At 41.7% G+C, this 16411-nt stretch overlaps 1 protein-coding gene across 5 annotated transcripts in view; it reads right to left on the bottom strand.

Moving 5' to 3' along the window:
• Positions 1-9730: 9730 nt before the first annotated feature.
• Positions 9731-16411, bottom strand: part of zc3h4 (zinc finger CCCH-type containing 4) — a 55562-nt gene continuing 48881 nt past the window's right edge. For all 5 annotated transcript variants that reach the window (XM_078533242.1, XM_078533243.1, XM_078533246.1 and 2 more), the window contains exon 12: positions 9731-16345. In XM_078533242.1, the coding sequence (XP_078389368.1) occupies positions 14847-16345 (1499 nt within the window). In that variant the 3' untranslated portion in view covers positions 9731-14846. The remainder of the gene's footprint in view (positions 16346-16411) is intronic.

The raw sequence follows: 16411 nt of genomic DNA, 5'->3' as shown, positions 1-16411 counted from the left end.
ATGGGTTCTTCACATGCCTCCACCCATAAGGAATGAAACACCATTTACAAAAAAACGCCTTTACAAAACATATAGGAAAACTTGTACAACATATATAAAAATTTTAAACATGCACTCACCCATTCTCACTCACTCCTTATACAGAATCTCTATATAAGTTCTGATCTTTTGATTTCTATATTATACTAACAAAAATTACATTCTGGATAATGCATCAATAATTACATTATCTTTTCCAGCAAAATGGACAACCTTCAAGTTATAAGGCAGTAGTAGCAAACTCTGTCGAAATGGTCTGGCATTCTGAGTCTTAAACTTTTCTATAAAGGCCAGGGGATTATGGTCAATATACATTAGGGTTCCTTTGCAGCCATGATGGACAAATACCTCAAAATGTTTTAGAGCCAAAAACAATCCCAGGGTTTCCTTTTCTATGGTAGAATTTCTTTTTTGATGCTGATTTAACTTTTTAGAAATGTATCTCACTGGCTTTTCTATGCCTGATTCGTCTTCTTGTAATAAAATTGCACCCACCTCCACCTGGACGCAGGCGGGCATCCAATCGGCACCCCCAATTGGAGGCCTGCCGCCATTTTACTTGGGCGGGCCAATTAAGGCCCAGCCAGCGTGATGTCTGCTAGGAAGCGCTATGTGCTCTCTGTGCAGGCGTGGGTGAAATCCCTCAGCCGGGAGTGCGCTCTTTCACACATGCGCACGAAAGAGCGCACAGACCTCCCAGAGGCTAAGTGCTGCCTCAGGGAGGTCATCTTCAATTTAAAACTTTAAATAAAGAGGTTTAAAAATTTCCCTGCCATGTCCCCTCATGTCACACTGTTGGGACATGTCCATAACTTTTATTGAAACCTTTCGTAAAAATTTAAAAACCCTCCTGAGACCTCATCCTGCTCATGGATGAGGTTTCATGCTTTATCCAAGGCCCACCTGGGCTCCTGGCCTGCTCGCCAACCTTAAGGTTGGATGGGCAAGTCCATCAATGAGGTTAATTAGTTTTTTAATGGCCTTAATAGGCTGTTGACAGTTCGGTGGGTGCACAACCGATTCGGCTGCGCACCTGCTGAACTGAAAATCTAAATGAGGGGGGGGTGGCGCCAGGACACATGCCCGGCATATACCCGCCTCATTTTACACATCGGTGAGTGGGCCCTGCCCCGACTCACTGACTGGGAAAACCTGCCCATTATGTTTTGAAAAACTTTAAGCATAAAATTGGAAACTTGATCTGATTGACTCTCTATCAGTAATCCATATCTACTAAAAAAAAATTGGGTTAATTTCTCTACCACAACCTTAGCCGTAACCCTTCTCAAAGGGATGGCCTCTGGAAATTGAGTTGTCCTATCCATAATAGTAAGGATATACAGGTGTCCCACTTTTATTATCTCTAACAGTCCCACACAGTCTACTAATTGGTTCTCCAAAGATTGGTATGGGAATTAAAGGTGCCAGTTTGATTACATGTTGTGGTTTTCCCACCATCTGGCACGTATGGCATGTTTTAGAAAACTGCACCACATTCTTGTGAAGACCTGACCATTAAAACATTGACTTATGCGTCCTCGGGTCTTTTGGATTCCTACATGTCCTGCCATAGGAATTTCATGAGCTATCCTTAATATTTCCTGATGTTATTTGACGATACCACTACCTGATGGACCACTGTTCACTCCTTGTCCGCAGGTCTATGAGGTGGTCTCCACTTCCTCATCAGAATCCCATTTTTAATACAGTAGCATGCAGAACCCCTTCTGCTTTAGCTTCAGTTTGAGCTGATTGGGCCAGTTAACTCTGGATCGGCTTGCTAAGCCTCAATCAGAGATGAGCTTCTGAACATTTCCTTTGGATTGTCCAAATCCACAAAGAAAGTTTCAGACAGCCAAATATGTTTGTGGTGTCAATGTTACCTCCGATGATGGAACTACTTTATCCATTGCTCGGGTCACTGCACAAGGAAAAGTTCCTGGAACCTCCTCTTGCAATTGCTCTGTCTCCTTGACTTCACTTGGTCTTTCCATAGCTGAAGAAGCTACTTTTTTCGCTCCGGCCAAATCATTTCTGAAGAGTAAGTCAACTCTGTCTACTTGAATTCAAATTTCACCATCTGCTGTGGTGGGATTCAAACCCTGGTCCCCAGAGAATTACCCTGGGTACCTGGGTTACTAGTCAAGTGAACTATGAACAACTCCTACCATTACCATTCCAGACATTAGGTCACACTCCAGGTGCACCCAATACAAAGATACAGTATATACTTCTTGCCAATACCATTCATTAAAACCTTGGCATTTAGTGAGCTCTCTGGTGGAAAAGTCAGGCCTTTCCCCAGCAAAAGTATTTGTGCAGCCCCTGTATCCCCAAGTATAATGATAGGTTTACCTGCTTCACTTGAGGAATAAGTAGCAACTTTTCCTATTGAAAAGAATTCCCTGTAGCTTTCAGGTATCTTGTTCACCTCCCCCACACTCACAGCAGTGTTCACACTCGGACTCACTGCTGCAGTTAGCATTACAACTTGATCAGTTGCATTTTCAGTCGGGACTCTTTTTCCTGAATCATCCTTACTTACCCCAAAAGTCCAATAGATTTCCCACACAACTTCCAGCAATTTTCCTGAATTCCTTTTTATTCAATTAAAGGATGTGAGCATTGCTAGCTAGGTCAACATTTATTATCCATCCCTAGTTGCCCTTGAGAAGATGGTGGTGAGTTGCTTTCGTGAACTCCTGGAGTTCCTGTGGTGTAGGTACACCCACAGTGCTGTTAGGGAGGGAGTTCAGGATTTTGTCCCAGCAACAGGGAAGGAACGGCGATATATTTCCAAGTCAGGATGGTGAGTGACTTGGAGGGGAACTTCCAGGTGGTGGTGTTCCCAGTTATCTGTTGCCTTTGTCCTTCTAGATGGTAGTAGTCGTGAGCTTGGAAGTTGCTCACAAAGGATCCTTGGTGAGTTTCTGCAATGCATCTTGTAGGTGGTACACACTGCTGCCACTGTTCATTGGTGGTGGAGGGAGTGAATGTAGAAGGGGTGCAAATCAAATAGGCTGCTTTGTCCTGGATGGTGTCAAGCTTCTTGAGTGTTGGAGCTGCAAGATAGTATTCCATCACACTCCTGACTTGTGCCTTGTAGATGGTGGACAGGCTTTGGGGAGTCAGGAGGTGAGTTACTCGTCACAGGATTCCCAGCCTCTGATCTGTTCTTGTAGCCACAGTATTTATATGGCTAGTCCAGTTCAGGTTCTGGTCAATAGTGACCCCCAGGATGTTGATAGTGGGGGATTCAGTGATGGTAATGCCATTGAATATGAAGAGGCAATGGTTCAATTCTCTCTTGTTGGAGATGGTCATTGCCTGGCATGAATGTTACTTGCCACTTGTCAGCCAAGCCTGGATATTGTCCAGGTCTTGCTGTATTTGGACATGAACTGCTTCAGTATCTGAGGAGTCGTGAATGGTGCTGAACATTGTGCAGCGAACATCCCCACTTCTGACCATATGATGGAAGGAAGGTCATTGATGAAGCAGCTGAAGATGGTTAGGCCACCTTGTTACAATGGAAACACTTAGGCCTTCTGACATCACTCCCACCCTCAGAGTTTTCCTTTCTGGTCTGAGGAGATTTCAGCACATTCCCAGTTGTCCCTTCTCTTCTCTGGCTACTTGCCTTCCTCTCGCCCTCCCACTTTCTATCCTTCTCTGGTTTGTGGGGGTGATGGAGAAAGGGTTTGGATTTATGGACAAGCTTGTAATCATCACTCATCTCTGCTGCCTGTCTAGCTGTTGAAACCAGAAGATTTGGTTCTGGTTCCCTACATGAGTTCTTGCTACTGGAGGGAGTGAATTTTTAAATTCCCCCAGGAGAATTATTTCCGAAGGGTCTCATATGTGGTCTCTACCTTTAGTGCCCATATCCAACAAACACAGCTAGATTGCTTTACCCTCTCAAATGCAATGTAGGTCTGCCCAGGTTGTTTCCTTATGTTTTGAAACTTTTGCCTGTATGCCTCAGGGTCCAACTCATACGCACGAAGAACCTTCTTTACTGCATCGTAATCCATAGACACCTCTTCCGAAAGTGATGCATAAACCTCATGAGCTCTGCCCACTAACCTACTTTGCAGGAACAATGTCCAGTTTTCTTTTGGCCATTTTATTTGCTTAGCTACCTTCTCAAATGAAATGATGAATGCCTCTACACCCCTTTCCCCAAACCTTGGAAACGCATGTACAAATTTAAACATCTCCCCACTGGACTCAGGGTTGGGATAAGTTCTTCCACCTGCAAAACATTCCCCAACATCTGTTGCCTCTGTTTTAAATTTCAGCTTTTTAAGCTGGTATGCCCTTTCTCGTTCCTTCTCTCTTGCCTGAAATTACAGTTCTAGCTGCTTAAATGCTCTTTCTCTTCCTGCTCTTTCCTGTTTAAGTTTCTCCAATTCTTTTTGTGTTCAAGCTGCTTTATTTGCAACCGAATCCCAGCTAACTCAGTTAACTCATCTCCTGGAGAGTGTGATCTCTCTTGTATCCCTTTCAGTTTCAAATGCTGCACTATTACCTCAACTATGTCTGCTTTCCTAACCTCTTTGGTTAATTCTAACTTCAACTTATCTGCCAATTCCCTTAGCTAGCCTTGGTTACTTTTTGTAAACCAGTCAAGGATAAATCTTCCATCTTTAAAAAAGTCATTGCAACTTCCAAAGCCATGCTGATTGCCAATGAATCAGAAACCTGGTATCTGTCTTTTTATTCTTCAACAATTATTATTAATCTGCAGGCAATCACTCATTGTCTGCTCTTCAAATCCCATAAGAGACTCCAATCATATGTTACGGACCATGATGGAAGGAGTGCGCAGTTAATTCTAGCCCTACTTCTCCACAGGTTGTAACAATAATTTAAATGTTTAATTCACCCACAAAACTGGCCAATTGTTTACCTTTGATAGTTATTCCCAGCATAAAAAGACTCTAACCGGGCTTCCTTAAGTTAACACAACAAAAAATGATTTAGTATAAAACAAACTACCCATTAATTAACAAGTTAATAAGCTGGTTAACATACAAGTTGTAGTTTAGAAGTGTAACGATTTTTCCCTTTAAGAAAAGATATTCAAGCCCCCATATACGCACACAAACACAAAAACAGCACAAAACAAACTCAGGCCCCTGCAGAGGCTGGAGGATGGGAACATTTCTTTTAAAGGAATAACATTCGAAGAGATCTCAATACTGTTGATCCAACAGAATTCTGGTTAAAATAGATCTGGAAGTTCTTTCAAACAGATTTGTTGGTGAAACTGTCCTTGATGACTCTTACTTATCACAATTTTATAGATTTTCAAAATAAAACAGATGAGTTATCCTGATGAGACATTTCTGAGGAAGGTTTAACACATAGGTAGGGCAGAGAGAGGGGAAGAGAATGTTTTCCTTGCAGCCTGCTTCTAAGGTGGATACACACTGACTCTGCCTGAGAGTTTTAAAGGCTAAGGTGCTCAAACAATACTTCTCTTAGGCCAGGTGTTTTTAACCAATCAGCATGAGTCTTTAGCCTGGCAACTGCAGTTCTTTATTAACTTAGATATACCAAGTATCTCTTTCCTCTCCAGGTGTCCTGGCTGGACATCTATTTTGACCCGTGGTTTCTTGAAGAATGGCATAATCACAGCCCCAAATTAATATTGCAAACTTTCAAAAATAACTTAGGAGGAAGAATGTCCAGAATTCAATGTCCTTCAAGTTTTCCAAAAATGGGTTCCTCACAGCAGGCAGTTCCTCTCAGCTATTTACAATCTATATTAATGACTTAGGTGAAGAAACAGAGAGTAATGTATCTAAGTTTGTGATGATTCAAAACTAGGTGGAAATGTAAGCTGTGGGGAGGACACAGAGAAGCTGCAAAGAAATACAGACAGGTTAACTGAGTGCGCAACAGATGGCAGATGAATATAATATAGGGAAGTGTGAAGTTATTCACTTTGGTCGTAATAGAAAAGCAGAATAGTTTTTAAAAGGTGTGAAACTTGTAAGTGTTGATGTTCAAAGATACTTGGGTGTGCTGGTACAAGGGAATACAAAGTTAGCATGGAGATGCAAGCAAACAATTAGGAAGGCAAATGGCATGTTGGCCTTTATTGCAAGGGGCTTGGAGTACAAGAATAAAGGAGTCTTGCTACAATTGTACAGGTTTTTGATGGGATCACATCTGGAGTAGTGTGTGATGTTTTGGCCTCCATATTTAAGAAAGGATATACTTGCATTGGAGATGGTACAGCGAAGATTCACTAAATTGGTCCCTGGGATGAAGGGGGAACCCTATGATGAGAGGCTGAGTAAATTGGGTTTATATTCTCTGGAGTTTAGAAGAATGAGAGGTGATCTCACTGACACCTACAAAATTCTGGAGGGACTTGATAGGGTGGATGCTGAGAGATTGTTTCCTCTGGTTGGGGAATCTAAAACACGGGGGCACAGTCTCAGGATAAGGGGGCCAATCATTTAGGACTGAGATGAGGAAAAAATTCTTCACTGAAAAGGTTGTGAATCTTTGGAATTCTCTACCTCAGAGGGTTGTGGATGCTCCATCATCGAATACATTTAAGGCTGGGACAGACAGGTTTTTGGTTTCTGAGGCAATTAAGGGACATGGGGAGCAGGCAGGAAAATGGAGTTGACGCCCAAGATCAGCCATGATCGTACTGAATGGTAGAGTAAGCTCGATGAGTGGTCTACTCCTGCTCCTATTTCCTTTGTTCTGAGTCATAAAACTCACAGAAGGCTGAGCTGGAACATTGGAGGCAATCGTGAATTTTGTCTTCTATGTCTGCCTTCACCTACAGGAGGCTCCCAAAGTATGGAAAATGCTCCACATTTTCCAAGGATTTTGCCGTTGATCTTAATTGATGGGAGGAGGTGTGTTATGTGGGAGCTGGTTGGAGGAGGTACGTGGTTATCAGCCGAGGTTTCCTTGCCCATGTTTGACCTAATGCCATGAGACTTCACGGGATCCGGGGCCGATGTTGAGGGCACCCAGGGCAACTCCCTCCCAACTGTACACCATGGTGCTGCCACCTCTGCTGAAACCTAATGGAATATAATTGAAGAAGCGTGAAGTTATCCACTTTGGTAGAAGAATGAGCCTTGGTGTGACTGCGCCTGGAGTATTGTGTGCAGTTTTGGTCTCCTTATCTAAAGGAAGGATGTACTTGCCATGGAGGGAGTGCAGCGGAGGTTCACCAAAATAATCCCTGGGAAAGTGAGATTGTGTTATGAGGATAGATTGAGGAAACTGGGCCTGCATTCTCTAGAGTTTCAAAGAATGAGAGGTGATCTCATTGAAATTCACAGAACTCTTACAGGGCGTGACAGGATAGATGTGGATAGGATTCTTCCCCTGACTGGTGAGGCTAGAACCAGGGGATGCAGTCTCAGAATAAGGGGCAGGACATTTAAGAGTGAGATAAGGAGGAATTTCTTCACTCAGAGGGTGGTGAATCTTTGTAATTCTCTACCCCAGAGGACTGTGAAAGCTCAATTATTGAATATGTTCTTGAGAGAAATGGATATGAATGACATCAAGGAATATAGAGATAGTGGAGAAAAATGGTGTAGAGTTAGATGATTATCTGTCTGAATGGTGGAGCTGGCTTGACAGGCTGAATGGTTTACTCCTGTTCCTAGGTTCCTATCCAGATTCCTTTGCAGACTCTTCTTGTCCTCCTCACAACTTGTTTTTCTACCTTTTTTAGTATCGTCAACAAATTTGGCTACAGTAGTCTGCCCCTTCATCCAAGTGACTACTATACATTGTAGATAATTGAAGCTCCAGCAATGATCCCTGTGGCACCCTACTTGTTAGTTTGCCAACCTGAAAATGACCCATTTATCCCCAACACTTTTTTCTCTCAGTTAACTGTGCTAATATATTTACCCCCAAAACCATGAGCTCTTATCTTGTAACCTTTCATGTGGCACCTCACTGAACACCTTTTGGAAATCCAAATACACTACATCTATTGGTTCTCCTTGCCTGTTGCATCCTTAAAGAATTCTAATAAATTTGTCAAACATAATTCCCCTTTCATAAAACCGTGTTGACTCTGCTTGATTGTATGATAAGTTTTCTAAATGTCTTGCTATCACTTCCTTAATGAAGATAATAGGCTAACAAGTCTATAATTTCTTGCTTTCTGTCTCTCTCCTTTCTATTTAGACTAGGCCAATCTAGAGCCATTAACTCCTGGAAAACAAGCTACTGCCATGAGTCTGCTGCACACACTGTCATCAGCACATATTCCTGGAATGTAACTACTCAAGATCATTTTTTAAATTCTGCGTGAGTTCATCTCCTGGGAATACATGGAGCACCTCCAATCAGAGATATAACAGCAGCAGTCTCAACAGGATGGGTTACAGGACTACTGTCATAGTAATTCACTAAAACATCGGGCAGATTCCAAAAAGACGGCAAAGTACTTTAAGCAGCACTTGCTTTCAACCTGTAAATTGTTGAGTGCATACATTGAGACTCAATATCGTGAACACAGCCATAAACAAAATTTTAAATTGTGTTTTTGAAACTGAAATAATGCTGAGCTATGGTTGCAGCATTTGCTTAATGTAGGTATGTGTCATATTAAAACTGCAGTCAAGTGGTGTGAAACAATCCATTCAAAACCAACAATCCTAAGATCAACATTATCACACAGACAATTTTCATTGTATTTATCAGGGACAGAAATAAATTTGTAAGTAACAGGGTATTATTTGCTAACAAGCACCCAGTGATTCCTGGTCAAAGAAGATATTTGATGTGCTCATCAAGGTAAGGGAGGTCAGTGCTGAGGAATGGGACACTTTCATTATCAGACAGTTAGCAGTATTTAAACACTGCCAGGTCAAGTATAGCATGCTTGGATGTTTCATTTACATAGCCGTGACAACTTGCCCCAAACTCAGAATATCTATTCTTCCCTGAATCCAGTAAATCATAGAAACTGACAGCACAGGAGACAGTCCCTCGGCCCATTGTGCCTGCATTGGCTCTTCGAAAGAGCAATCCTGCTTAGTCCCCAAATCCCATTTTCTGTCATAACCCTGTCAAGTTCCTCATTCTCAGGTACCCCTCCAACATCCTTTTAAAATTTTTACGTAATCAGCTTCCATCACCTTTTCGGGTAGAGCTTTTGAGATCCCCGTCTCCTGAGTGAGATTGATTTCGGGAACTGCTATAGTCTATGCAATCCCATTTCATGAAGAACCTTCCTGCTTGCAAAGGCTTCCACTCCATCACTGGGATGAAAGAACAGTATCTATTCAACTGCACCATCCATTCCAATCCCATTCTCCCCACCACCGTTCTTTCAATGAGCTGAACCTCAGCTGAAGCCTCATAGATTGACACCACCCAGATTCTTAGCTTATTTTTTTTCAATTGACTCCTTTCACAACCATTCTTACAGTGATTCAATTCCACCAATGCCAATGGCTCTTAGTTCCTTGCCTAAATGACAATTCTTTATTTATGAGCCTGGACAGTAGGTTTCTTCACTGTGGAAACAATCGTGACAGAGCCTGGTGCTGTCCTCAATCAATGTTTAACGTGTACGCTCTCCAGCAATGGTTACTAGATAGCGATCAAGAATGTGAGTCATAACCTACCAGCATTGAAGCTAATCACAGCCTCAAATGGACCTCAATGCACCCATCACCAAGAATAAAATATCAATACTGCACTTTTTATTAGCTTGGTTAAAAAGCCGATGAAGGATACATGACAATACAATCTACCTATCACAAATGACGTGATTTTGATGTTTAAGGGTGCAAAGTAACACATTATACTAACTTCAACATGCCCCTCCCTCCATTCAAATAGCATCTTTTGTTTAAAGAAAGATACATATAGTTTAACTAATTAATATGATCACTTCAAAGACAGTTAAATACAAAGACTGATTTTTTTTACATATACGAGGAAAACAGATTCGTGGGAGTTGTGAAGAGGCTGGACCCAGCATGAGGCAACACTTTACCGTATGTTGTACATCTCCTGTGGTGATTTTAGCTGCCACTAGTCAAATAGCCAAGTGTCATGTAACTTGTAGCTGCGTTTTTTTGCCATGTTAGCCGAACTGTTAAAACAACTGATATAAGAATCAGTGCAGATGCTGCAGTTGGCCCAAGAAAATATGTAGAGGCTGACTAATTCTGTGTATGTACATTAGCCAAACCATTAAAACCCAGTTTTTACATCAATCAAATCTAATTAATAACCGATGAAGCAATAAAGAATCCAGTGTGTACTCGGAAGATCTGAATCAAGATTTCTGTGATCCATATTGAAGGACTACTTGAATCTAAGTAAATCCTTCTGACTCATTTTCGAACTGGCATGTAATCATCAATGTAGCATGTTTAAACCAATTACAAACAGGTGCTGTTTGATATCCTAAACTGCAGAGTCACAAAGTGGATTTGAATCAAAGCAGCAAAGCCCACTAGCCATGAGGTTTTCATCCTGTGTACTTCAAGGATTATAAACTGGCAAACTCCACTCGATGATAATTTTTTAAAAATCACATCGCACTATTTCAACAAACCCACTTACTTTGAAGGGGTTAACTCCTGAGACAAAATAGTGATGAAATTTCATACAAAGCATACTATGACAATGACACAGCATCATGTTCCAACCTCAAGCCCTTCAAATAATCCCAATCCAAGAATAAATTTCCAAAAATGTGTTTGCAGGATAAACAGTTCAAGGCATCTGCACAAATGCAGTGCACACAGTGCTGGTCTGCTGGGAACACAGGCTGCATTCTTGGCCACTCTAAAATGAATCCAAATTAGGTTATATCTGATTTGAAGTGATAATACCGCTGTGCAAAGGATAACTTGCATTTACATTCATTCTAAATTTTAAACCTGGATCAGCAAATTTGGATCTGGCCTTGAACTATGTGCGCTTTGTCCTCCCCCTGGAAGCAGTCCTCCCGACTGCTATGAGCGGTGAGATTGAGGTGCCCAGGCTCAAATCACAAATAACACCCACCACCCCCTCCCCGACCCCCATAATACTGTCCAATGTAAAACTATGTATGGGATGTCATTCCAAAGTAGCTCAGTGAAGCTTTTAAGTAACCCTTAGTTACAGAATTAAAAGCACAAGACCCAGTTTCCTCCCATTCCCACACTGCATATTGATGGATCATGAACAATGCAGATTATATTGTCCCATCTGATACTGCACGAACAGACTATAACCCTGGGACTTCAGAAGTCTCAGACTTGGTGAAAGAGGTCACTTTAGCCAATCCAAAAATTAAACTGCCGCTCAATTTCTGTTGGACTTAGTATGGCAAATGCATTGCATTTTTATTAACATGTGGCACATCTAAAATAAATCATATTTCATTTGGTTTCAGTTGGATCACAATTGGTGTCTTGGCTCAATTGGTGAAAAAAGCCAAACGGCAATTTTATTATTTGTCACCAGTGAACCATGTTATGGAATTTCAGACCCATTTGTAATCTACACTACACTTCAACTCTCATTCCTGAATGTCCTACGTTTTGTCTGTGCAAAGGATTGGGTCTCCACTTTTTGCAGCTTAAATTTCTTAAAATGGAACAATTTCTATTTGGGACATTCAGAAGTTAGAACTTATATCTTGTGATGAAAGAAAGCACAGAATGGCTATGTCGTGTAGAGTTTACACCTTGCTTCCCATTTCAATAACTGGCAAAAACAAGGTTGCTCTGTGACTGTGCATGTTCATTTACAGACGTACAAGGGACACAATTTCAAAAACTTCACAAGTCGTCAACTACATCTTTTTGGACATTTTCCTATTTTAAATATCTGTTAATGAGGCATTTAAATCTTAAAAGAGGAAGATTTTACTTTACATCAGGCTTTAAAAATCAATTAAATTAAGTTAATTTTCATAATTATTTCAAGTGATAACACTTATGTAACAAAGCTAAAGTGTGCTTCAATTATGAGCCCATCTTAGCCCTGGAATGAATTGATGTAAAGTGTGGGAATTACTAAAGCCCAGCCAAAGATTGTTACCTGTAATAAATGGCTGGTTACTTACATTGCTCGAGTGTCCAAGATATTGGGAGCTCCTCTCAAACACTCCACACACTTTTTGAAATGGAGAAGAGCAAATAATTTATACAGATCCTTAACAATTTATACATAAAAGATATAAATACACCTTATTAAAAAGGACAAAATCTCCAAAAATGTTAGTGATATAGAACAAATATTTTGGAAGCAAATTAAAAGAGCTGAGAGCCTGATCAACAGGTTCTAAAGGTATCTGTGCTCCTGCATTTTGCGACACTCTCTGAACCTCAATATTGGATTTTACCTGTTAAACATTCAAAATATCAGATATTGTAAATATTATGTACAGTTCATACAGAATGTAAACACAACTTAGAATAATGTACTGTGTGACATCAGCCAGCTGCTTCACACTGGTTGCTAAATGGTGTTGTATGGTCAAACGGCGTTACAACTTTGTATAATAAATACTGATTACACCAATGGAGTACACCACAGGTTATTGACTGTACTAAATGCATAATAAAAATATATTCGGCTGAACTCTATAAGGTCATTGCTATCTCACAAACTATAGAGCTACCTCTCTTCTAGACAGCATCATTGCCAAGTTATCTCGAGACAGTTTTCCTATTGGAAAGATGGCTATCTATCATCCTAGTGTTAGGTATAAATCCACACCTTATCGCAGTCATCATCTATGCTATATGTATTGCCACAGGATTCTAACACATCCCAACTAACCAACCAAAACACCACATCCTTTGGCCCAGATACTTTTGAGTGTAGACCTAAAATTACCCGATCACAATATTCCACCTCCTCACCCCCTGGCCCCCATCAACAAGGCAGATACCTTAGCCATGCTTGTCAGTCTTTAGTCATGTGTCAGTCACACAATCCCACAAACTAACCCTGCAATGCCAACTCCTAAGGCTAGCAGTGAACACATTAGTTTGCACATCCCTTGGTCACAATCCAAACCTTGTTGACACTGACAGATTATTTTTATATCAGCTATCTGGCTTGCCCACCAACACACCCCTGCTGATAACTTAGCAGCATCCGCTGGGAGTGCATTTGCTCTATAACGTGCCCCGCAATAACTCATGGCAAGATGGAAAGTGACTTGTTGAGACTGATTCAGGTGGTTAGTCCAGTTGGATTTGCTTGATAACTCTGAAACTTTACAACCATTTGACAAGGAAGCACAACATTAAATTTACAGCGTTGTAACTGGAGAATTGCTCACTGTTGCTAGGTGCACCAGTGCACAGAACACCTTACAGATGATGAGTAAAAAAATAATTTAAACTCTTCCATTGGAATTAGTCCAGTGTTAATGGAAACTTTGTTACGATTTAAATTTTAACAGCAAACCCTACATATTTACACAGACTCCGAGAAACAAAATTATCTTGTCGTTGTTCATCTGATCTGGATTTTAGGAAATGTGGAAACCTTACAACAGAAAAAACATTTTATTTTCTTCACAGATTATTCCACACGAATCCATCAGTCTCTGATTCTCAGTGCCTAAAGCTACAGATACAAACAGGCCTAAAACTGTGTGAATGCTTGCCTTTCTCTCTGCATTTTGTACATATTTACCCTATAAAGAGATTAAAACAAAAAGTAAAACAAAGCAGCACCTTGTGTATCATTTCTCCACAGAAGAAATGCTTCAATATACAGTATTTGGAGCCTGTTGTGGAAATGTCACGGATAGTGGAATTCTTGAATTGAGAAAGCCTTGGTAACCTGGAAGACACACATGTCCAATTTGGACACAATTTGGAATGCACACAAACAATGGCCAGTTCTCGCCATAGTTTCCAGGGAAGCAGGGACCAAGGGCTGCACGAGGTGCTTCGGTTTTTTTTTATAAACTTTTTTTTTGATTAAAAAAAGTTAACTGTTATTCTTGAATACTCTGTCCCCCAGTTTATCAAGAGCACAGTTTATATACATACATGCATGTATTTTTAAAATACATGTCTTAAAAAGTCAACATTTCTGATAGGGCTCTTCGTTTATGTCTGGGAAGTTTCACAGCCTTACGTGTGAAATCTTGCTAGAAGTTCTGCCTTGCAGATTGGGGATATCGGGTGTTGCAGAGGCTGCAGGTGGCCATATTTATGATATACTGATAAATCCTAGCCTCTCAACCTCTTCATCCCCAGGTCAAGCAGGAGAAAATAAACTCAAGAACCCACAGAACAAGACTCTTAATTGAATGTGTCGGAGGGTCACTGCACAATTCAGAACATAGTACATCCACGTTCGATGTCAATTATGAACTTCTAAATGTAACTACACTACAGTGCTTCTAAAAAACTGAGTCCTGTTAAAAAAAAAAAATCTCGTTTTCTACTTGAATTTTTCCAACATTGGTAGGAACTTGGTACCTTGTCATAGGCAAGCGCCTTTCTTTGGGCAAACTGACTTTTCTTTCAGAAAGAATGCTTAAGAGCCAATAGTTGGAAAAAGCACATTTTTGCTTGTTTTGTTGTTGAAGAGTCTGAACTAATTGCCTGAATCACATGTTGTTGGATTCAGGTATTGGTCTTCTGAACTGACTAAACTTCAGCTCAGAGAATTCTATCACTGCTTTCTAAGTATATTCACATTTGTCACTATATTAAATTACAAAGTTAAAGAATATGATAGAACGTTGCCCAACACTGTGTCCAGCCCCTGGTGTGAGGTTAAATATACACGGTTAAATGCAGCATTCACTGTCCTTTTACAATTTACTGACAAAACGGTGACGCTGTCGGATCAAAACCTTTAAAAACATCCTTCAGGGAGGTTGTGTCCTGCTCGCTCTCCTCGTGAGGGCTGTTGCCACCAAAAGGACTACCTGAGCCAGATTTACTGGCCTGCTTCACCTCAGAGAACTGCGGGTGAATCAGTCCAAACAGAGACGGCACTGGGAGGTTGTGCACTCCCGTCTGACCCGTCTCCTGTGAGGGGGCAGCAGGAGTGGCTGGTTTTGCCCTAGGCCTGTTGTAACTATTGTATCTGTCTGTGGAAGTTTCTGAACTTGACTTCTCATTTTCCAGTTGATCCAACGCTGATTTCCTTACAAACAATGGCTCTTTCGGCTTACTGGTACTTTTAGGGGCTTCCGACCCTTTAGGTTGAAGGTTACCTTCACTGGAAGACTCTATGCTTCTGACATTAGCACTCTGGGTGCTCTGAGTTCTTGGATCATACAAACTAATGCCACTCAGCATAGTGCTCTGTCCCCCACCTCCTCCTCTGCTCTTCCCACCAACAGTAACCAACCTGGGATCATATGGTGCAAGACCAGCACCCAACTCCTTCCCTACTGGGGCGGCAGGGGGCTCACTTTGTTCCACGGTCTTTCCGGATTGCGAACTGGAGGTTTGGAGTCCAGCAGTGGACCTCTGCAATCTTGGGTCAGCAGGTACCTTTCGCATCCTGGGGTCAGAAGGCTTGTCGCTTTGTGCAGTCACTTTGGTTGCTGAAGTATCCACACTCTTCAATAGTCTGGACAATAAGCCCAAGTCTGGAAGGGCAGAACTTGGTGCTGGCTGGGGGTGTTCCACTACCGGGTCAGCAACGCGCTGCCTGGGGTCCGAAGGTCCAGTTGGCGGACAGCGGTTTAACCGGGGGTCCAATGCTGGGAAGGGCACGGGAACAGCAACAGGATCTGGCTTTGGAATAGGCAGTGGGATCAGGTCCTCTGGGCTCCACAAAACACTTTTAGCAAAATGAGGTTTCCCCAGGGAGATGTCCATTTTAATATGGCTAAACTGTTTAAGCTGACACCTGGGATCCCTCAGTGAAGAACCTGGCAATGGATCAAGAGGAATGGTGACTGCCCTGTCCCTCAGAATCCTCTCGCCTTCCTCCTCATTAACTACTGATTGAGGTTTTATATTGACAGGGGCAGCCTGATGAATGGCATCTGTTTTCGGCACAGTTCCAGTCCAGCTTTCTGCAGCAGTTGCATCAGATCCAGAGCTTCCTGACGTGTTCTCTGTGCTCCGAGAAAGCCTGGGGTCCCTCGAAATCCGAGGATCCACGGGTCGGTTCACATTTGACTGCCTTTCCTTCTGAAGACGTGGATCAACAGCACTCTGGCTGTTACCGTTGTTATGTGCCACCCACTGGGCTTGGACTTGAGGCTTGGTAGCAGATTGCTGACGGAGTGTCTTTAATATGGAGCTCATACTACTTCCACCTTCCTCTTCATCACTTGAATACCAATTATCACCATCACCTACAAAACACACAACACATTACTTTATACTGCAGGAGTTATTCCAGCTTAGGTTTGATAGCTCAA

The sequence above is a fragment of the Cetorhinus maximus genome, chromosome 32 (assembly GCF_964194155.1).
Source record: "Cetorhinus maximus chromosome 32, sCetMax3.hap1.1, whole genome shotgun sequence".
Classification (NCBI taxonomy): Eukaryota; Metazoa; Chordata; class Chondrichthyes; order Lamniformes; family Cetorhinidae; genus Cetorhinus; species Cetorhinus maximus.
The sequence above is the reverse complement of the archived record's forward strand: the minus strand, read 5'-3'. Positions and strand labels throughout refer to the sequence as shown.